General features: G+C 36.6%; 1 protein-coding gene across 1 annotated transcript in view; it reads right to left on the reverse strand.

Annotated features, from left to right (window-relative positions):
• Window positions 1-4,525: 4,525 nt before the first annotated feature.
• NEBL (nebulette) overlaps window positions 4,526-23,366 on the reverse strand; it is a 114,364-nt gene continuing 95,523 nt past the window's right edge. The window contains exons 26-27 of the mRNA XM_033100588.1: window positions 13,035-13,141; window positions 4,526-10,561 (exon numbers count right to left, since the gene is read on the reverse strand). Coding sequence (XP_032956479.1) covers window positions 10,385-10,561; window positions 13,035-13,141 — 284 coding nt within the window. The 3' untranslated portion in view covers window positions 4,526-10,384. The remainder of the gene's footprint in view (window positions 10,562-13,034; window positions 13,142-23,366) is intronic.

The following is a 23,366-nucleotide window of genomic DNA, read 5'->3' on the forward strand; positions in this document are numbered from 1 at the left end:
CATTATACTGTAACGACATGAAAAGATAAATAAGGCCAACACAGATTCTGCTTCTAAATGCTGAAATAATTTTGAATGATCCAATTCCCCTTGAAGCTAAAACTTTTGCGTTTTTCATCCAAGTTACACATGGAAAGCTTCGTGTCTGCCCTGGACTCGGCGACTGCTGCCTTCCCGTTCCTGCCAGCAATGCCATTGCTCCCCAAGTACGCACTCACCTGACACGGTCATCTTTAGGACAAGGACTTTTTTCTGCTGATAACTCTCGTCCACCCCAACCAATCATAATCTAAATCTTTGACTGGTGCATAAATATAATCAAGTCTGTCAAATTCTTAAGGGTTAAAAATTACAAAACTACCATTTTAGGGTCGCAGTCATAATCAAGTAACTTATATCAAGACCAGAAGCCCCATTCGAAGTTCAGAAAATGTTTCCGTCTCCTTCAAACCCCAGACTTTTTAATGATACCAAGAAGCTGTCACAATGTAATTATCATTCTCATACCATAAACATCTTTGATTTGCCGGGTTGGAAAGTAAGTCACCCTAAGAACTATCCTCTCCTCCCACTCCCATGTCTTTCTACAACATGAAAGATACCAAATGGGAAAAACAAAAATCTCCGTGCCCATCCCGTTTTTCCAGCAGGAGGATGACCGTAGGCAAAGAAAAGCCACGTCACTTGGACCACTGGGGCTGGTGCTCAGACATATCTAGAGGGAGCCTGCACAGGTGAGTCACACAAAACACATTTGTCCCCCAGTCTTTTCAAGCACCTCTTCTCCCAACCCCACTAAAATTAATGTAAACCAGTTGGAATATGGTTTGTAAACAAAAGATACTATGTGTTGTTACAATACAGTAACCCTTGAACAACACGGGTTTTAACTGCATGGGTCCTCTTATACGTGGATTTTTTTCAATAAACATATTGGAAAAAATTTTGGGACAATTAAAAAAAACTCACAGAAGAAAAAATTTGGGGACAATTAAAAAAAAACTCACAGAGCCTGGAAATAGTATTTTAAAAATAAAAAAAAAAAGTTAGGTATTTATCCACGAATACATAAAATATAAGTATGTATTTTCTCTTCCATAGGATTTTCTTAATGACATTTTTTCTCTAGCTTACTTAATTGTAAAAATACAGTATCTAATGCATATAACATAAAATACGTGTTAATTGACTATGTTATCAGAAAGGCTTCTGGTTAATAGTACACTATTAGTACCTAAGTTTCTGGGGAGTCAAAAGTTATACGTGTATTTTCAACTGTGTGGAGGTGTCAGTGTCCCAACCCCTGTGTTGTCCAAGGGTCAACTGTAAAATTATGACACTATAGTTGGATCATCAATGCTACCCTTTTCCTAAAAAAAGCAACATAAGAAAAAGTTATAGAGATTCAGAAATCACTTTTTGTGGCACCATCTTAAAAGTCAAAACATTTCTAACAGACTGATGTACATGAAGCCAGGAAACACTTGCAAATATCAATGTGTGTTCCCACAACAAGCATTTTATTAGGCATCAATTAGGGGAACCAAATACATCCAAAATATTATCAATGATTAATTCAAACGAGGCAAAGATACCCAAGATAAAGTGTGCAAACACACTGTCAGACTTTTAATGGAGGCAGATGTCCAAATTTCTTGCTAGAATTCTATAAGCAAAGCTATGATTTACCTCAGAGCAAGGACTTATATACAATTACCAACAACTTTTTCTGCATTGTGAGTAATTTTTCCCTGTGCTGTCTAGTTAAGTAGGAATTGTAACTCATATCATATATTAGATGGGAATGATAATCCCCAAATCTATGAAATCTAAAATAAGAGAGAACAGCATTTTAATCAATGGTTCTGCTGCCAAATGTACAACTCCAATAAGCACACACTTTCTAGAAATATTCAGGGAGGAGGTAAGGACACAGGAAAGCCTACGTAATAACCAATTATCCAAAAAAGGAAATGACATATTCATCTGTAAAACTCTGTTTATACAACTAACTCTTTGCAACCTGCTGAATTTTATTAAAAATGGAGTAAGCTATAATTAGAATAAAACGGAAGTACATACACATAAATTTATGTGTGTGTGTGTAAATTTTGTCCACAAAGACTGTATTAAAACTACAAAAACCTGCCACTGCTACTTAAATTAAAAACTGGGAGTGGCCTGGAGTCCAACTGTTACTAGCTGCTATTGACTCAATTTTCCCATGTGTCTAATGCATAGATGGACAGAAACTGCTCTCAGTGCAGATTTCAGAACTCAGTTCTCACAGCAGCTCCTCAAAGAGGCCTTCCACACCCTCCCCCAAGTCCACAGATCACCCCTTCTCAGCTGCAAGAACTCCGGGCACACTAGGCTTCCCTTTCATAACATCTCGTAAACTGCAATTAAGCAATTAATCACGTAAGTATACATGAGTAGATATAAGTGTATAGATACATATTCTCAGTTGTTTCATATCAGTCTCCCCCTACCAATATATAAAAGCTTTAGGAGGAAAGTTCCTCTGTTCTATTCCTTGAACCGCATAAACATTGAATAAAAACTATGTGTTGAATGAATAAATTACAGTTACTGCTTCATTCACCTCAATTAAGAGCTATCACTGAGTACGCCTGGAAAAATGAGGTATTTCTGAAAGCGTGGCAAAAACAATTCAACTTTTATCCTAGAACACCAGTGCCCATGTCACTCTGTAAGGCAGCCCTAGTTATCCCTTGTTCCTTGCTAAACATTTAGAAATCATGAGCACTTTCTTCCCAACCCAATCCTTTCCCTGTAGGCTACATACCCACCAGTTGAAGTTAAATTCATTTGATATTAATTATGGATACCCTTCATAGGACCCAGGGAAACAATGTCTAACTAAAGTGATTTTCAGTGGGATATATGAAGTGTAATATAACATACTATGAAAGAATACAAAGAAAAATTTAGGACAACTTTGGAACATTTGAACTGCAATAATGTAATTGACATTTTCAATCACATTTGCCACTTAGTGTTTTAATGCAAATCTTTCCATCATTCATGAAATTTGTTCCCTGTCAAGATGAGATGGCTTCCCAGGGGCAGCAGGACAAAACCTCATGTACCTGGGTGGAGTGTGGGTACACTCTCGGCAGCAGAGGTTGGGGCTCCCTAATCACAGGGGCCACCATTAACAAGAATGCATTTTTTCCTGTCTCTTGGTGGCCCTGGCCACTTCCAACCATCTACTTTACTTTTTGCTCAGTCTACTCTAAATATTTTTTTCCCCATCTCATGACTTTCTGCTTACTCACAGCTTACACTTACTTCTGACTTCCTTCTTTCTCTTTGAGCTTTCAGTAATACAACCAGTTAGCCAACTCGCTCTATACTGTGAACACAGGCTCTTCAGTGAGATTTGGATGGTCGGTTCCCAACATCCATTGGGCAAAGTTCTTGTGCAGCCCCCGTCAAGGGCAGTGGGGCAGTCTATATATAGCTCAGTAGCCACAATCCAGTCAGCTGTGACCAAAGTGGTCACAGGAGATAAAGTTAATTTGGGTCATGGCCTTGGATAGCAACCATCTGGAAAAAGTAAGTATGGCCATCCTGGGTCAAACACCAGAAACTAATTCATTTAAAGTGCAATCTAACAACTCAAGTTAGGATGCAGAAAAGTGTGTACGATGATTACTATCATACACATTTTTTCAAGTTGAATAACCAGAGTTCAGATTTACCTCTTTCTCTGAATATTTCAGTCTGTTATCCTCTTTCATGTTTGCTACTTCAAAAAAAAAGAAAAAGAAAGAAAGTGAAAGGTGGCAAAGATCAAATGTCATGGTCTAAATACAAAATCACTAACTGGGTGCTCTGTTCTAACATTGACTTTTCACCCTTCGAACCTATTTTGTCATTCTATGTTTTCATCAGAACTCTGCTGCTCCCACATACAAATATAATAGACAAAGACCTAAAATGTTTGCTTCGAACCACAGAAATTAGCTGAAGTTCCCATTTGGACCACATCCAGTTTTCTGCCATCACAAAACTCTTATTCAATCCTGTTTAAGAGAAGCAGATTACATAGAGAAAGGAACAAAACTTTCCTTTTATCTACTCTTTAATTTACTGTGTCTGAGTATTTTTGTAAAACGTTGTTTTGGTTGACTTCTGGTGGTCATGTATGTCTCAATTACCTATAAAAGTAACTTCACAAATTTTTAAGTTAATAAAATGATAAGCATAGTATATTCAAAACCTAAATTATTTAGTTTGGGAGAAAAAAAAAGAAAAAACCTTGCTAAGTTATTTATTTCTGTGTGGCTTGGGTTCCAAGGAGTAGACTTAGTATCATGGGGGGAAAAAAGTCTTGGAGGAAGAAAAAGATAGTAAATCCTGCAAACAAACAAACAAACAAACAAATAAATAAGCTGCATTGTAATTTGAAATACCATCACCATGTCTGATGATTCCTATTATACACGTATGCATTTCATACTTTTGGAATTAAAAAAAAACGCAAAAAACTGGAAAGTCAAGATTAGAAAGAAGTGTTTATTCTATGAGCAAGTGTCCTAAATGTGTCATCTGCAAAGTTTATCAGTTTATAATTAGGAGAGCTTATGGGCCATCAATAGGTGCTTCTACAAAATAATACAACAGGGCAAAGGTTCTGGTCTCGATAGATTTACATGGGGGTAAAAATAGGGACTAAGTCACTTTTTCCAACTATGGGAAAATTAGAAAGAAAAGCAATTATGTTCTATGATAAATAAGCCATTCTTAGCTGAGAAATCACAGCGTCCTCCTATGTCATGTACTTAATTTGCGCACTTTCTATTCTTTGCTCCAAGCTGTTTCTTTCATCTTACAAGTTCAAGAAAATTAAAATTGTGTCATTGAGGACGCATAAGGGATTTAATCTTGAAAGAAGTAAACTACAGAGATGGACTATTGTAGTCCTTTGATATAAAATCAGAAAGGTACTGAGCTTTAAAACGCATAGCCTTGTTATCATTTAAAACCAAGTCTATTTGGGGGAGGAAGACACACTGAAGGACTCAGCAATGCCAGTCACTGAAGCCAACATACGGGGATATACACCTTTGATGGGACTTGATGTGAGTTGTCACAATAAACCTAACACCCAGAATATTATCAATAACCCATGCTCCAAGAAACCAAGGTGAGAACCAAAAAGTGGAACCGTTTTGTTATATCCTGCATTTATTTAAGCAAACCGAACGTGTAGAGATAGGAAATTAAAACGTTATAATGTCTTACAAATACAGAAAGAAGACACAGAATAATAATACCCTGGAGAGAGTGCATCTGAAAACGCAATTCTGTCATAGGAGAACATTTGCAGTGACCACACTTACGCCATGGCCAACACATCCATCCATCATTCTTGTTACAACATCGTTCAAGTAGTTTTAATAGCTAAATCAGTGATTTGCTTTTAAACGAATAATAATACTCGTGATTATGGTAGCCTTGAAGGATTTGTGAGTGACTATACTATACACATGAGATGCTGAGCTTCATTTGTTATTTCAGGGCCACTGTACATTATGCAGAGGGAAATGATGTCTGATTACACAATTACTGTGACATCCACTGAAATGTGAACTAGTTTGCATAGGTTAGTCCTTTGGGCAGCACGATGTTGCTCTAGTCCACCAAGGCTTAAAGATTCACAGTGTAGAGGAAAAAAACATGAATTAAAGCATTTCTACTAAAATATATTTTAATAGCTGGTGTTAACAATTTGCATAACAAAAGCCAAATTATATGAATAACATTGTGTTTTGTTAAGTCCCTTCATTTAAAAAACATAGTTTCCTCCAAAACCGTAAGCTCGCAAAGCTAGTAAAATCTTGCAAATTCATTATCAACCACAATTCTACATATTTTGAAGCAAGCAGACACCAAACTGCACAATGACTCAATTTTGCATTTTTACCCCAGGTCAAAGGCCAATAACAGTTCCACACCATGCCTGTAACACACTTGTTGCTGTTTCTAAATGCTCAGCCATTCATTGTGTGGACACTGAAGAATGACGCAGATTTCTCTTTTCCTTTAAGTAAATCACTCGTAATAGCAACTGGATTACAAAGAAGTATGTACTACGCAAACTGGATACCATACATCAAACACAAAAAGCGTATGGAACGCCCATGAATACACTAAAGTAGTATGGACAACTGGGGAGGAAATTTGCCCTGGGGATCCCCCCAGGATTGTGGGTTCCAGCAGTCTAAACATCATGGAATGATGGCCACAGAAGCATCATACAATGTCTTGATTTTTTTGATTATCAATAGTTGACACCTGCTTGGAAAGGACCCTCATGGGCATGGAATCCTTCAGAAGAAGACTTTCACGTTAGCATTCACTTGCATAACTTCTTACTTAACTGAAGTTTTCTCATCTCCGTGTCACGTTACCCAAAACAAGCACATTCCAGCCACTTTTGGATTATCTGAAGCAAATAGCTAAACTATAATGAATTTATGAAATGAATTTCATCTTGTGTAATGAATTCAGACTCATAGCATAATTCTTCTATCTTACAATAGGTGTTTTCAATCTCAAACCTAAAGTTAACGTTTATGCATCTTAACTATATATAAATCCACAAAAAACCTTTCAGAAATAGATGGAAGAAGTCAGTATTTCCTAAAGTTCTAAACCTTTAGAGATAAAAGACAAGCAGCTATCACCTTTCACATCTGTCAGGAGCATCTCGTTTCCCCACCATAAAAATACCAATCGTGTATAATAAAATATTACTACAGAATAAGCAGAAGCTTGCTTGCTTGGTTTTCATTCCAAGACCATAGTGGATAAATCAGGGTAATCAAAAAGGCACCTATTTTTTTTTTATATATCTATATTATAATTTTGGTATAAACTATATCCACTTCCTATAGGGATGTGTTATTAAAGGATTACACACATTCTCTTTATCTTTTCATTAAAAACATTCCACTGGAGATGGATAAACCTGAAAAAGATGCATCTCCTGAACTTCCACGGTTTTAGAAAAGTCGACTTCCCGACCCCTAGAGTGTTGTCAAGCTCAACATGGAGAGGATAAGGAAAGAAAAGACTGTGGCAAAACTGTGAAAACTGCATCTTCATCTTCGAGCAACGAACCCAGTGGCAAGAGAGAAGCTGGTCTAGTTTCATCCATCTTCACACAAGGTGTTCTTGGGAATTGTGCTTGCAAATTCCTGTGTTGTGTGTAGGTGGGGGGAGGCCTGAGAAGATATAGGGACATCTGACAACCAGATAAATATTTCAAACCGGGCTACACTGCGCATGTGTAAACAATAACAAGAAGACACAAAGAACTCTTTTGCCACAGGTTAGAGATACAGTAGAAAGCTTTCCTAGAGACCAACAATTAGTAAAAACGCCTACCACAAAAACTTACAAAAAAAGCACTATATTCTGTTGCTATGCTTTTCTCCAGAGAGATATGATCCACATACAATTTTGTTTTGGGGACCTTGAAAACCGTATCAAACTGCTCCTTGTGCTTTTATCAGGCTGGAGAACACAGCAAATTTAGAAAATCTGGTGCATGCTCTCTGTAAAGTCTACTTGAACTTGATTTTTAAAACACTCGTGTTTTAAACCCTTCACTAGCTGTCAGTGTTGTGTATGAGATATCTGTTATGAAACTGAAGGTGGAGGGGTGGAAAGGGGAGATGTTGTTCAAGAATGTAGTTCTGGAAATGATGCTGTGAAAGTAGCACTTTGGTATTCTACATATATGTTTCCTATATTTCTGCTGAGATGTTTAATATCCTGACGAGCTTCGGTAACAATGACAACACTGTTAAAATTAGAGTGTCAGGAGCATGTGACACCTTGTTCTCCCTCAGTCTTTACTGTAACATAACTGCCCTCTAGGTAAATTCTGATCAGGTCTTAATTCCTGACATCTGGAAGCAGAAACATCTTGCTATGCAAAGCTTAAACTTTTAGGAGAATTATTCCCCAAATAAGTATGACTTTTACATTCAATGAATTTGATTTTGAAATCAGTGGATGAGAGAAAACAATGAAACATCAAACTGCTACTTTATGGTAACTTTCCCCTTTATAATCATGTTAAGTTTGTTTCCTTTAAGCTTCCTATAAATGTGCTATTTATCACAAATTGTACCTGTTGTACATTTAGTCTGCAAATTTAATCAACAACTACTCCTTTTTATAATCACGAAAAGAGGTCTGTCTGGGTGAAATGTAAATATTTACTTAACAATATAATAAAATTGAGCAAGCTTATTTCCCTCATTTTAATGCACAGGAACTTTTGCAGGAATATTGCAAGTTTGGCTTGTGTCTGTAGATTTGTGTACAAGACATCAAAACTGATATGGGTTTTAATCAATTTAAACATGGCTGGTCATTTCAATGATAGAAAATTAGTCACGCTCATTATTTGGAAATCTGTAAACCCCCTCAAAAAAAGCTCTAGTAATTTGCCTGAATTTTTCTTTAAAATTTTTTTTTATTTTCAATTACAGTTGACATACTGAATTTTCCTCCTTTCAATTTTATGTCAGTGTCATGTAAATACAGCTTGTGTGTAATAAATATTATTGTATTTACTCTTTTCGCTGGATAAAATGAAACTACAGATTTCCAAAAGTATTTGCTAGCCTTTCAATGAATGGTGTAAATGAATTAACATTTGCCTGTGGACCAATAAAGATATCAATAAAAAATATTTTACAGGATATTTTGTTAATTTCTTTGACTATAGCATATAAAGTAGATATTCCCAAGACTTATACATTTTATTACACTTTTGTAACTTTGCTTTTTCAGTTTCTTCCCAATTATGAGTCAGATTCTACATAAATGCTACCCTGTTGCAGGCCCCAATAAATGATACAATCAGAAAAACAAAGTTGCTGATGGATGTTAATCTCTCAGGTGATCTTGACTGTGGACTCCAGGTGAAATTCCATGACACATCAGCAATGGCTGCAGTCGTGGCTATGAATCCAGCAAGAAACTGCAAGGTCACTCGTCTGAAAATCAAAATCTGACCATTTCTTTTTTAGTGAACAACCTGTTGGGCCTGTACCTAAAATCCTGATGACATTCCTATCTCACCCCTTGAATGTGATTTAGAAAATAAAAAGCAGAAAGTGGAAAGGAAGTCATTTCATTAACTGATTTTAGTGGCTAGGTTTCCATTCCAGACCATTTCCCAAAATAAGAAACCATATCATCTCTCTCTGTGGAGCTGGTAACTTTTTGTTCACTGGTTTTCTACAGCACCCTTCATGTCCCACTTTGTCACTGGCTCGTGTTAAGTTTTCTTAACTTTTAAATCAGCAGAGGCATTAAGTTAATGAAAGCTGTTCAATGAACACCTAAATCACTTATTTACTAGAGTATACGTCTATTTCCTAAGGTGTAAATCCTTCAAAACTAGAGTGCAATGCAGCAGGAGAATCTTAATAAGCAACTTTTCAAAATATGTTTTCCTGATGAGCTGGCAACTAGAGGAAAGGCTTTTTAGATATCAGCCACACTTTTTGCTTTAGTAACAGGAATGGGCGGAGCAGCTGCCTATGTTACAGAAGCTTGAACCTACATGGCATGCAACAGGGTAAAGGCTATTAGGGAAATAATAGAGATGACCTTAAATTTGCCCTTTGCAGAGTAGCTGTGAAGTTATTTGGTCCTGTCATTCTGTGGAGCCAAGCATACACTTGGTTCCATAGAATGTAAATGGGGATTGGTACAGATGAGAAATAAGTAGAACCAAGTCAGCCAAGGAAACAACAACAAACATTTCTTTGTTCAGTAGAAATTTCTAAGTCCCTAAGGCCACCAGTCAATATAATCTTAACCAAACTGTCATTCTGCCACTGCTTACATGTATTATAATAGGCATTTTTCACTGGAATTGGAAATTGCCTAATGACTCCAAAGCTAAATGGGTTTTAAACTATTGGCTGTGTTACTGATTAGAGAGAATTGGTTTCTGGTGATTCCAAAGTTACAGCTAAGAAGTTTCAGATACTTGTTACATTTATGGGACAATCAACATTTCTATTAAAGTCTACAAAAATACATTTCCGAGAAGGGTTCAATAGCCAATCAAAAGAAACCAATACCACAATTAGCAGCACCAGGTCTCCAGACCTAATTATTTTGCTAATAGGAATTACTGAAAATGCTGCCGTTTTCAGCCCCGAAGTCATTCCTTCTTCCTGGTACCTGTGTGTCTAATTGTCAAAGTAAGGATAGATTATTGTAAAATAACTGCCAAGTTGTCTTCAAAGTATCTTCTATCTTTTAAAAAGATTAGGTTTAGTATACATTAGAATACAGCGGAAAGGGCAAGGAGAAACAATTAATTAACAAACTCAATGTAATTCGCTGGGAGCATCCCCGTTTTCCCTGTTCTCTGCACTGTGCCGTACATCCAGCCATCATCGATGGGTTGCACGTTGACGATGTAGTCGCCATCCCTGAAGGAGACCTCGTCTTCATCCTGGGCACTGTAATCATACATGGCTCGGTAGGTCCTCTGGGCAAGGAAAGATGGGGTCACACGATGAATACCAAAATAGTCACAGCCACAAATGCCCATTACACCAGACCCGCCCACACAGAAAGCACCTGTCAGGAATGTTTCCAAGGACATTTTGTTCTGGAGATCTGTCACCCGGGGCCTGGTGTCTTACCTATGCTCACCTCAAGTTTACCGCGCTAGCAAAAAGCGTAATACTGGGGGGCCAGAACAGGGATAGTGCAAGCCACTAAAGACAATAGCTAGCCCATCAAATAGTCAGCTTTGAAACAGCAAGGCCCAGCTCCCCCCAGCGTCAGCTAACCCCAGAGATCTCAGATGACACAGATTGTCTCCGCGCCTACAGTCTTCAGAGAACAAAACCTGCCACAGTGGCAGACAGATCCAAGTCATTGCCAAGTCACTGCAACTGGTGCCCAGGCAGAGACAATGAACTTTTCTTAAACAGGTACCAAAAATTTTTGTTTCCTTTTAAAAATATATAAAACAAATAAAAGGAAAAAAAATTAAAAATATACTCATTTTATTGGTTTTTGTATCACAGTGGTTGAAATTTAGCATATAAATGTTCTAAATATTAAGGCACATATGACTAAATCTTTGTTATAATGAGGAAAATGTTTGCTTCCCGGCTCCAAACTATATTATAAAGCTGTAAGTCATCAAAACAGTATGGTATGGGCATAAAAACAGATACATAAATCAATGAAACAAAATAGAGAGCCCAGAAATAAACCTATGTACATACGGTCAATTAATTTATGACAAAGGAGCCAAGAATACACAATGGGGAAACGACAATCTCTTCAATAAATGGTGTTGGGAACACAGGACAGCCACATGCAAAAGAATGAAACTGGACCACTATTTTATACCATACATAAAAATTAACACAAAATCGATTAAAGACTTGAATGTAAGACCTGAAACCATAAAACTCCTAGACGAAAACATAGGAAGTAAGTTCCTTGACATCGTCGTGGTCATAATTTTTTTAATCTGACACCAAAAGCAAAAATAAACAAGTGGGATACATCAAACTAAAAAGCTTCCACACACCAAAGGAAACCATCGACAAAATGAAAAGGCAACCTACCTAATGGGAGAAAATATTTGCAAATCATGTATCTGACAAGGAGTTAACATCCAAACTATAAATTGAGTTTTACTATACTCGTTTTCATCTAAGGCCAAAAGTTTGGCTAATATGTAACATCAGACAATCTCAAAATCAAGTGAATTCATAAACTGAGGAAACTGGCTGAAACACAAGAATTGGAGAGCGAGTAAAGATAACTTTCCAACGGTGGGGGTAGGGGTCAGGGAGGACGCCTGTTCCCAAGTTCTCCAGCAAAGGCCAGGGACTGAGTCAGGAGCTTGATGAAGGATGAGATGTCACATTTGACTAAATTACCTCAAACACTGCTTCCAAACTTTATATCTAATGAATGAATTAATACTTCAAGATTTCCAGTAAGAGGATTCAAAGACACATTGGCTGTGTTGTTTAGGTTTCAGTGGTCATTTTGATTAATGTCAAGGTTAACTAGTTAATATGACCAAATATTTGTGCTTTCCAGACTGCATGGAAATAACTGGCTAAACCATTCATGAGGTAACGATTAGGATATTGTACTGGCAGATTCTTTGTGTCCTATTGTTTACATCTTTTCACATCATACCTCCCCTTCGCAATGGTTTATAAGACTTTTGCCTCCTTCAAAAGGGTTATACAAATAGCAGCATATCCTTTATCCTTTATATGAAAATGTACATGTCCATTGATAGATGAATGGATAAAGAAGATGTGGTGTATATGTACATATCTACATATGTATATATACAATGGAATATTACTCAGCCATGAAAAAGAATGAAATTGTGTCATTTGCAACAACACAAATGGGCCTAGAAGGTATTATGCTACGTGAAATAAGTCAGACAGAGAAAGATACAGATGGTATGATTTTTCTTATGTGTGGAATCTAAAAAAACAAAATAAATGAACAAACAAAACAGAAGCAAACTCACAGATACAAACGACAAACGAATGGTTGCCAGGGGTTGGAGGGAAAATGGCTAAAAATGATAAAGGGCAATAAAAGGCACACATTTCCAGTTATAAAATAAATAAGTCAAAGGGATGTAATGGAAAGCACAGGGAATATAGTCAACAATACTGTAATAACTTTGTATGGTGACAGATGGTTATTAGACTTACTGTGGGGATCACAACGTAAGGTCTGAAACATGTTAAATCACTTTGTTGTACCTGAAGCTAATACAATATTGTGTATCAACTATACATTAATAAATGGTAAATTTTAAAATATAAATAAAAGTCATTTTAGCATTGAGAAAAAGAAAATTGTACAATATTCAGTTCAACTCTATTCCATCTGTATGTATAGCATTTCAGAGATGAAATGGGAAGACCATGGAAGAAGGAACACTTTACATCGACACTTACTAGATTTGGTGAATGCTGCATTGACCTCATGGATGACAGGCTGGTCTGGTGCATGTACCCATAGCCTTGGGAATGGCTTTGCTGGTAGGCTCCAGGAAGTACAGGTGCTGCACATTAAACACACGCATCGATTCCTTAAAGCAAGTCTCAAAATACCCCTCCCAACCCCTCAAGTGACGTCGTGCTCTGCTAGAAACTTTTGAAACAAAATGCCATTTTCAGTGTCATGTGAAATTCGGGTAGTGATGTTGTAAGCAATCTCTAGATTAGTATAAATTTCAGTAATTAAGGACATATATGGGGAACCAGTTTAACGTGCAGTTAAAAATGTTAGAAATATATTTTATTTCTCCATTGCAGATGCTATGGCAAAAGAATACAAATACAAAAAATAAATTTCCCATAACTCTTAACAAAATAATGCTTCCACTTAGCCACATGATCCTCCTAGGCATTAAAAAAAAAGAAGATATTTAAAGAAATTTAATTGGATTGTCAAACCAATGGCAAAGGGTACATGTTTTCACTGGATACTTCTCATATAACGGGATGCTCTGAATATTTCAAGACATACACCTGAATGTTGTTACCTTTACAAAGATGGTAAACATGGGCTATATTTTAACAATGTGTGTTTGTTTAGCAGTTAATAATAAGTCTACACCCTTAAAATAAACTTTCACTTAGAATATATGAATTTTCCATTTAATTTTGGCTGTAAGTCAAGACTAAATCAGTTAGTCACATATGTTATAAAAGCCTGAGAAACCAAACCACTTCAAGAATTTCATAAACATTGTCCTTCTACATCAAAAAAATGTGGTATCAAAATAGTATTCACTTAGTTTGTGCTGTTCTCACCATTGATTTTCACATTCAAAGGACACTATTCCGGTTTTGAAGAACACTGAAGTCTAGAGAAACCAACACAGAAGCTAGATAAAAACCCCACAAAATCAGTAGATATATACTTGTGTGTTTCTCTGTAAGTATGTTCCAGTATTGGTAAGCAGAAGCATGCGCTTTAAATGAAGATATATCCATCATTGTGTTTTGAATTAATTATATGATACATTAGTAAAGCTTGCATAATACATGTGCTATAAAAATCCATAACAGGTTGTCATTTTTGTTCAGTTAGGTTGAGTATATAAAGTAATTGTCATGGGTTGATTTATTCAGGGCAGTTTTTATAATAAAAGAATAAAGCAGATGTAATTCTTGGATATTACGAACAATTAATGTTTTACAAGTGGCACATTCATTCAAATGATATATGAGAACATCAAACTTTAAAAGATTAATCATCAGAAAATTACAAATCATTAATGTGTTCTCCAGATAACAATGATACTATGTTGAAAGGGGATTTTTTTTTTACTAGTTCTTGAATTAATATTGCAGTGTTGTTACAAATTGTGTAATTTAATGTCTAGATGTAGCATCAAAGAGAAATCGCCAAAATCTTTACTTGGATTTGCAGTACATTGTAAAGTTATTAAAACAGTAAACACCAAATACTTCAGAAAAATAGAACTTTTTAACATTATTAAATCAATTTAAGTATTTAATGTCAAGATATCAAGGATATTGTCAAATTTCACTCATGAAGAAAAAATACTGAAATCCCTATAGCTATCTAGGCCCACTTACTTAGCTGAGTAAAAGAGCCTTTTCTATGTATTGGAAGCTGGAAGCACTGACCATTTATTCACTCCCTGGACTCTCAAATATTTATTGAGTTCATGTGTGTGTGCATGGGGCTTCCTACAATACCTCTCACTCAGTAAACCTGCATAAATGTTGACAACTATCATTTTCTACTATGTTCAAAGCATGCCAGGCATAAGACGAGTGACAAGAACAATTGCCGTCCTACGGCAGTGATGGCCCTAGACATCTGCCCTTTGCCCAATTAAAGAAATGGCTCTGGATACTTAGAGCATTTCCAGTTAAATACATTAGTCAACGATTCCAAATGCATATTCCAGATTGGCACTCCTGAATTGGTTTGTATCCATGAAACACGTTATTTCATTAATTATTATTTTAATCTATTTGTAAATATTAAGTGAGATAAATAAATAACCCTGCACACTTATTGAAAATAAAAAGTAAACTTTTAATCCTTTGCTACACTATTTAATTATGACCTTTAAATTTTGGTGTACAGAGTTAAACACAACCATCTTAAAATATTTGGGGGAGAAAAACTAAAAGGAAAAGACAACAATGAAAAAATTTTAAAATATGCTATCTCATATGCGGTAATATGTTTATGTTTATACAATTTGTACATCATAATCACAACAAGCATTTATTTCTCACCGTTCTGGAGACAGAAGTCCAAGATTAAGGTGTCAGTGGGATTGGTGTCTGGTGAGATCCCACTTCCTGGTTCAAACTGCTGTGTCTTTAGATGGCAGAAGGGGATAAGGGCGCTCTCTGGGGTCTCTTTCATAAGGACACTAAATCTCATTCACGGGGACTCCACCCTCATGACCTTATCACCACCCAAAGATCCCGCCTCCTAATGCCATCACTTTGGGGGTTAAGATTTCAACATTGAGGTTTGGGAGGAGACACAAGCATTCAGTCTATAGCAATTGGATAACTATAGACATAACACAAACAGAGAAAATAATTGGGTTTTTCCTCATAGGCTTACTTGTTTAAAGATCCCAAATAATGAGAAAAATCATCAGAAGTTTTCCAATAAAGAATATAAGACACAATAAAATTACTGTCATATTTTCTAATACTTGACTATGGTTTTATCATTTAATGCATGTCAAAGAACTTAATGAGGTTTTTTTTATGGGGAAGGGTAGGACACAGAATCTCTATTTAGACAATCACAGGGGAATTGCTAAACTGAATAAAGATATAAATATAAAAGAGAAAGTATGAAGATGATGGTTTTGAACAAAATACTAAATAATGCTTTATAGCCTAACTAGATCTCATCTAGACCATGAGCAAGGTGTTTGAGTGGTAATAAAACAGGCTTATGATGTGGACCTTTTTGCTTAAATAGCTTTTGTGCGTGCCATCAAGAATTCCATGTCAGAACCCCAAGTCCCCACGGCATCTGATTCTCTCCCAAAACTATAGGTAGGTACTAAATCCGCAACATTTATGCCTAATGCAGCAGCAAGATGCTATTTTTCAATCAGAGAGAATTCCTGGCACTATAGAAAATTATTTTCCTTCCCTGCAGAAAACAGAAACAAGCGAGACTGCCTCCAGGTTTTAGTTTGTTTGTTTTAATGATAAGCTGTGACTAGACAGCTGCCTAAAAAACAGGCTTGCTATATAATAAACCATAAATAAACAGACTTTAACATAAAAATGCAGTGATCTACAACTAAGCTAAACTAACAAGTTTTAGAAACATGCATAATCTTCATTGTGATACAAAATAAGTGTTTAAATGTTGGAAATCATATATAAAAATAAAAGCAGTCATATGTTAAATTTTGAGCTCCGGTAGGGGCCATGAACTGTGGAAAGGAAAGAGACAGAGGAAGAACCAATTACTTGCCAGTGGTTTCCACCCTGGCTGCCAATGAAATTCACCTGGGATCTTCTAAAATCATGTTCTGTCCAGGTCCCAGACCAATTAAATCAGAATCTCAGGGGTGGGGATGAGAGGGACTGGACATTTTATTTTTTCTATATTCCAAGTCATTCAAATGGTTAGCCATGGTGATGAACCACTGAGCTACTGTCAGTTTCCTTCTCCCCAACCTGACCAATTTAGGGGCACCTGTGTCCCTATGCTATTCCCAAATTTCCTCTCCATCCCTGAAATGATGAGTGTTTGTGTGGACACTCCACATTCATATGTTGAAACCTACCCCCCAACGTGATGGTATTTGGAGGTGGGGCCTGTGGGAGATGAGTGGCCCTATGAGGTCAGAGAGCTAGCTAGCTCTGTGTGGGCCGTGGGAGGAGGACACCCGGAGAAGACAGTGGTCAGCAACGGGAAGAGGGGTTCACCAGACCCTACCACGCGGGCACCTCGTCTTTGACTTCCAGCCTCCAGAACTGCGAGGAATATATTTCCGCTGTTTATACGTAACGCAGTCGATGGTACGAGTATTCTGTTACAGCAGCTGGAACAGGCTCACATAGAACCCCACCCCAGTATTTGTGGAGGAAATGTTTAAACCCAGGATTCAAGAAGCCACCGGGGATTACAGACGCGAAGAAATGTGAGTCCAGAGGAAACTCGCTGGAGAGGAATTCCGAGGCTGACAGGCAGCACTCCTGGTAAGACAAGCATTAGGAGGCCCCACCAAGCGGGGCTGACTTATGGCAACTGATCCTTCTTCTTGGGGACAGGCCAGAGCAAAACCTCGTCACCATCTGAGAGGAAAGAGGGACTGTGTGGCCAAAAAATGCCTTTGAAAATTCAAAAATTATCTCTCAAGCCAATGCTAAGTTCCTCACAATTCCGTCCTTCTAGACTCCCATATCATCTTTGTTTTAATTTTCTGAGTCTTAGATAAATTTTATTACTGTAAGACATTGCAAACCTCTATTAAGAAAATGCAATACACATGCAAATATTTAAGCACCTAGGTACATGTGCCCCTGTGAAACTTGATGGAAGAAAGACTTCACGTAGGATTCTGCTTCCCCAGGAATACAAATTATGAAGACAATAAAATTTAAATAATGTAAATGAAATGCTTACAAAGAGGGGGATCAACTCAGTTTGCTCAGGACTTTCCCAGTTTTAGCAGCGAAAGTTCTGCCTCCGAGGGCACATGGAGATGGTTGGTCTCCCTGCTTACAACGCGCTAGGCCTTTTGCTTAGCATGTCACATGCATTAGTTGGTGTAACTGTTACCATTTTATAGACGGTAAATCCCCAGTTTTTACAGATGGAGACTAAAGGTTACCAAGATTCAGTAAGAATGGTCTAAAACACCAGAGCTAGAGAGGAGCCAGGATTTAAAACCCAAAAATCTGACTCCAGAGCCCAAACTCTTGACTATACCACATCAAAATGATCATGGAAATAAGAACAAGCTAGTTTAAGATTAATCTCCAAATCACCGTTGTGGATTCAGAAACGTGAAATAGCGCTATGGAATGGAAAGCAGAGAAGCTGCTCGGAGTAATGAGGACTTGATCTGAAGCTGAAGAGCCATCAGTCAGCCATTCATTCCTGCTGGGGCGTGGGGGGTGGGGCAGCAGGCAGGAGTGAGAGGGAAGGAAAGGCAAACAAAGGGAGTGTAAATGCACGGGGAAATGTGCAAGTCCGGCTGGTTATGCTCACAGAGGTTACTCTATTTGTCATTGGCTTTTTTTGTGGTAAACATGGGAGTGTAAACCCCACAAGACGTTTATGTGTGTGTGGTTGATGACATGTGCCAGACCACCTCTGGAAGAAATTATAGTGAGAATAATTCATTCACTTGTGGAAAAGCAAGCTCGAATCACGGAAAGTAGTATCAGTTCTGAAGCAATGGCTTTTAGATTTAAGTGTCATTTTAGTATTTGATAAGTAGTGTGTGTGTGTGTGTGTGTGTGTGTGTGTGTGTATGTGTGTGTGTTTAATCTTTGTTTCTTCTTCTCACTGCCAATGGTATCCTATTTTCCCCAGAGCAATTGTCTTTCAGTCACTTTATCCTGTATGAGTAATTTCAAGTGTGTTCAAATCACATCTCCTAATATTACTTTAACCACTTTCCTCCTGAGCAACAAAGACCCCCCATGATGGCGGCTCCTAACAATTTTCAAAAATCATTCTATAGAACAATCTGAAAATGGTACTCCCCTGAGTCAGCATCAGAATAGTGACAAGCTCTTCTCCCATAGTCATGCTAAGAATTTATTTGAAAATGCAATTAAATCCAAGAGATTATCTAACCATTTTCTTCCCTAAACTTAAACAATTCTGTTTATAATGTTGCTTTAATCAAATATAAATTGAATGTTGAAAGATTTTCAATTACCTGTTAACTGTGAAAAGAAGTATATACAGATTATGTACTTTTTAGAACTACCCATACACAACTTTTAATTTTGACCATTTCATTCAGCTATTTGGCTTAGTTGTCTCAAGTAAGAACTTCTAAAATACTGTTTTGAGATTCTGCAGTTCCTAAATATTGAAGAAAAAAAACAAAACACAAAATTAGTAACATTTTAAATTATTGCCCAGAAAAGCAGTATGTTCTGATTTCAAAGCTAACTTGTTTTCTCTAGAAAAATAAGTCAGTGAATGTTCTCTGACAGAACTGAGATAAGACATAATAAGATTTGAATAGAACTCAAGATTTAAGAATACCTGCTATTTTGCTTCAGAATAATCTAGACAATTTAGTCCTACATTTAGATTGGAATTTCAACTTGCGTATTTTTTTCCTCAAATTTGTTTCTAATTTTTAGCTGCCTAAGCCAGCCAGGGTAAACTCCCCAATCCATAAGTATTGATACAACCAAAACCACAAATAAAAACAGGATTGTCACTGAGGGAAAAAGAAATAATTTCTGCCCCAAATAATAGGGTCTCGAATAATATTCTTATGGCACACAATCCATAGGGTATATATATCTGTACCTACACACACACACACAGACACACACACACACACACACACACACGCATGCTATCTCCCAAAACAGAACAAAAAAGGAAATAAAGAAACGTACAGTATGGATATACATGTAATTTCCTGACAAGAACTATATAATTTGGGGCAATTCTTTTAGAAAATGAAAGCAATAAAGAACATAAGACTAGCAGGTAGACAGGGATGCTATTTCCACTTAGGTAAACCATATCACCAAGACTAGGTTTTGGCTGAAAAATTATGCCATGACTGAAGAATCAGCTTATAGCAAATCTCAATTTTCCTCAGTAAATACAACTGCCAATAGTGTGTAAATCAATCTTGCATAGGAAGATTCTTCATTCAAATACAATGAAAGAAATTCTCATAATGCCATTGCAGGGGATATTCTGTAAATACTAATTGAATAAATATATATATATTTTTAAAGATTTAAAACTGGACTATGCATTTGGTGTTTTCTGTGTTAAATCAATTCAGCTCACAGGGAATATCATTGATCCACAGGAAGTTCCCAAATACAGTTTTACATTAGACACCCTCAGGAACAAGCTACAGTAAATATCACGTATAGACACAGCTCAGTATTGATTACATTTCTAAATAATAAGTTATATATTTTTTTCAACCAATAGACATATGTGAAACTGACTCAAACGTGATTTGAAGACAGAAAAAAATGTGGATAAATGTATGTAAAGGACTATTTGGTTCTCTCAGAGCCCAAGCTCCAAGTTCAAGGTGAGTGGCTGGAGCTGGAGAGCTGGAGAAACAGGAAGGTATGAAGAGTCAGTCATGTAGAGAGATGAGCAACTGGTCATTGCAATAAAGGGCACGCATTTATAAGGACAACCAGACAGGATCTAAGTAAGACCCTAGATTTTGAGAGACTAGTAAACAACAAGTTCAGTGCACATGGGTCAGGAATATGGTGAAAGATAAAGATGACGAACCAGAATGTCTGAAACATGTGCCATGGGCAGATGAGGAATACTAAGGGGGGAAGATTAGGCAAGAAGGAGAAGGAAATCTCACCACGTGAGAAGCAGCATGACAACAGACCTGGGCAACAGGAGATAATGTATAAACTGCAGAAACTCAATCCATCATCCAGTTGCATCAGCACATGGAAATTTTAAGTAATTCCTGTAAAGTCAGGATCTAATCCCCATGACCTACTAACCTGGTGCTTGGGGCGGAAGGATGTGGGACCCCTGGAAGTTGGGAGAGAGCAGGGAAACTCATGACCACAAAAATAAAATTATGACTTTACTGTTTTATATGTAAGACAGATATGCAAATGCAAATATGGAGGTATACTTGGTCTATTATCCGACTTGGACATCAATTTGATCCATAAAAAACAAAAACTCCTTTTTCCATTTTCATTGCGATTGTTTAATATAAAAAAAAAAAATACGTATTCTCTCCTTTACACGTATACCATTTTGCAATTTATAAAGCTCTTCAAAGTTTTCTCACTTGATGCATATGCTATAGCCACATTTATATCTTTCCTGATATATCAAACCTCTTTTTCCCAATCAATTCAACTTCACAGGAAATATACTTTTAATGTTTTATTGTTTGCCACTTTAAGTGTCAGATGTTTCTCCTTCATACACAGATGGAACGCTTTGATTTAATTTCTGGCAAATCAATGAAAGACACATGTGCATCTTGGAACAGGTGCTATTCATTAGTATTTAATCCTTTCCCCTATTTTACACTCAGAAAAGGAAACATGATGTTTCTTTCATTCCAAGTCTATGGATACTAGGTAGACAAGTGAGTTTCTCTAAGTACTTTAAATTCAATCAGAATCCTGAACCTTTTTTTGGGGGGAGCACAAGAACTAACTAAAAGTTTTCAAAATTTGTTTTGAAACTTTTTGAAATTTGAAAAATATTCTAAAAATTGTAGAATGTGTGCCTTCTTATAATCATGTGATATTCTAGTAATTGGATTTTATATTATAAAGGAATCATTCATGTTCCTCTAGATGAGTTTCATCACAGAGATTTAGTATTTCAATCATCAATTCTTCAAATCTTCCCAAACTTGAATGAAGATACAAAAACATCACTTTTTTAACATACACTAGCAAACTTCTCCAAGTCAGATCGGAAATAACACTCAAATACAGAGGGGAAATAACACAGCTGAGATTCTCTTGTTAAATGTATTTTCTATAGAGAACTCAGGCTAAGAAGTTGGATATTTTTCAGAGGGCTGGACATTACTAATCAGTAATTGGAAAACTGAAGTAGTAGCTTCAACAGGAATACTGGCAAGCTTGTTTTAAATGAAAACCAAGAGTTCAAAATTATGAGTGCGTTGTCTAGTAGGTTGTTTCAGTTATCTAATTTTAAAACTATGCTCATGATTAAAAAACCAATCACAATGACCTTGGAGCAGACTACCATCTATAAATCATAAAACATTCATCCTCAGCATTAATCTGAAATGAGAATCAACAGAAAAGTTAATGAGAATGCTGGGCAAAACACTGCCACTTTCTAGATTTTATTCATATTAAAAGAGACTTTGAAACGTTGCTGGTTGGATACACATCACTTTCAACATTTATTAACAGTTTAGTATTGTGCCTGAGTGTAATATTTCTGTTCTCAATTTAACTTTTAATGATGGCTCCTGTCCTTAGGAACTCAAGGCACATCCTAGTAGACCACCGAGTCTAGGAAAGTGACGATTTCTTCTTGTATTTTGTCTCCTTTCATTTACCATTTACTCATTGCACCCTTCCCGTCCTGTGCTAGATACTGGAAGGAAAGCTGTCACATTCATTCTGTCTCCACAGAGTTCATGACCGAACAATAAACTAGAATACACTGACATATACGCCATAAAAGATATGAATTTCAGAATTCTGATGGGCCTCTCTACTGAGTCCCTACTGACGGCAGATGTCATAGGGAAAATACACAAAACACTAAGATGAGAAGTATTTATATGAGAACAGAAATGTTAATGTATAGATGATTTATTGATTTCTTGGCCATGAAAGGTCAATAGCTGACTTAGATTTTGTAATAAACACAGGTAACAACGTTACATTCCAGTGATACATCTTACATTACTGCTTTTAAAAAGAATTACAGTAAGAATTATTATTGCACTGTTACTCTCAAGTCAAATTAGCTTTAAGTAGACATTAATAAAGATAAATGCCAAGTTTTAGTGATTTCACACATGTAGCAAACCTGTTTCCTTATACTTCAGATAAAATTTAATTTGAATATATTTATATATTCAACAATGTTCATTGACTGCATAATGTAATACAGGTAGTGTTCTAGGTGGGAGTTATAGAACAGAGAATAAAAAACGGCAGAAAGATTCTGTTCTAATAGAGTTTATATTTTGGGGTAGACATACGAGGTGTAATCAAACAATACAGTGAATGTTTAAATTAAAAAAAAATTTATTGCAGTAAAAGACACGTTGCCATTAACCCCCTAAAAATATTCCCCCTCGCTTTGAACACACTTTTCCCGTTGTTCTTGGCACTTTCTGAAGCAGTTCTGGAAGTCCTCTTTCCTGAGTGTCTTTAGTTGCGCTGTCGTGGCTGCCTCCATGTCCTGAATCATTTTGACTCTGGGTAAGAGGCAGAAGTCACACGGTGCCAGTGAATAAGGTAGATGAGGACACACTATAATATTTTTATTTCACAGAAATTGCTGTATACCAGAAGCGATGTGTGACACGGAGCATTGTCATG

Source organism: Rhinolophus ferrumequinum (genome assembly GCF_004115265.2).
Source record: "Rhinolophus ferrumequinum isolate MPI-CBG mRhiFer1 chromosome 5 unlocalized genomic scaffold, mRhiFer1_v1.p scaffold_110_arrow_ctg1, whole genome shotgun sequence".
Taxonomy (NCBI): Eukaryota; Metazoa; Chordata; class Mammalia; order Chiroptera; family Rhinolophidae; genus Rhinolophus; species Rhinolophus ferrumequinum.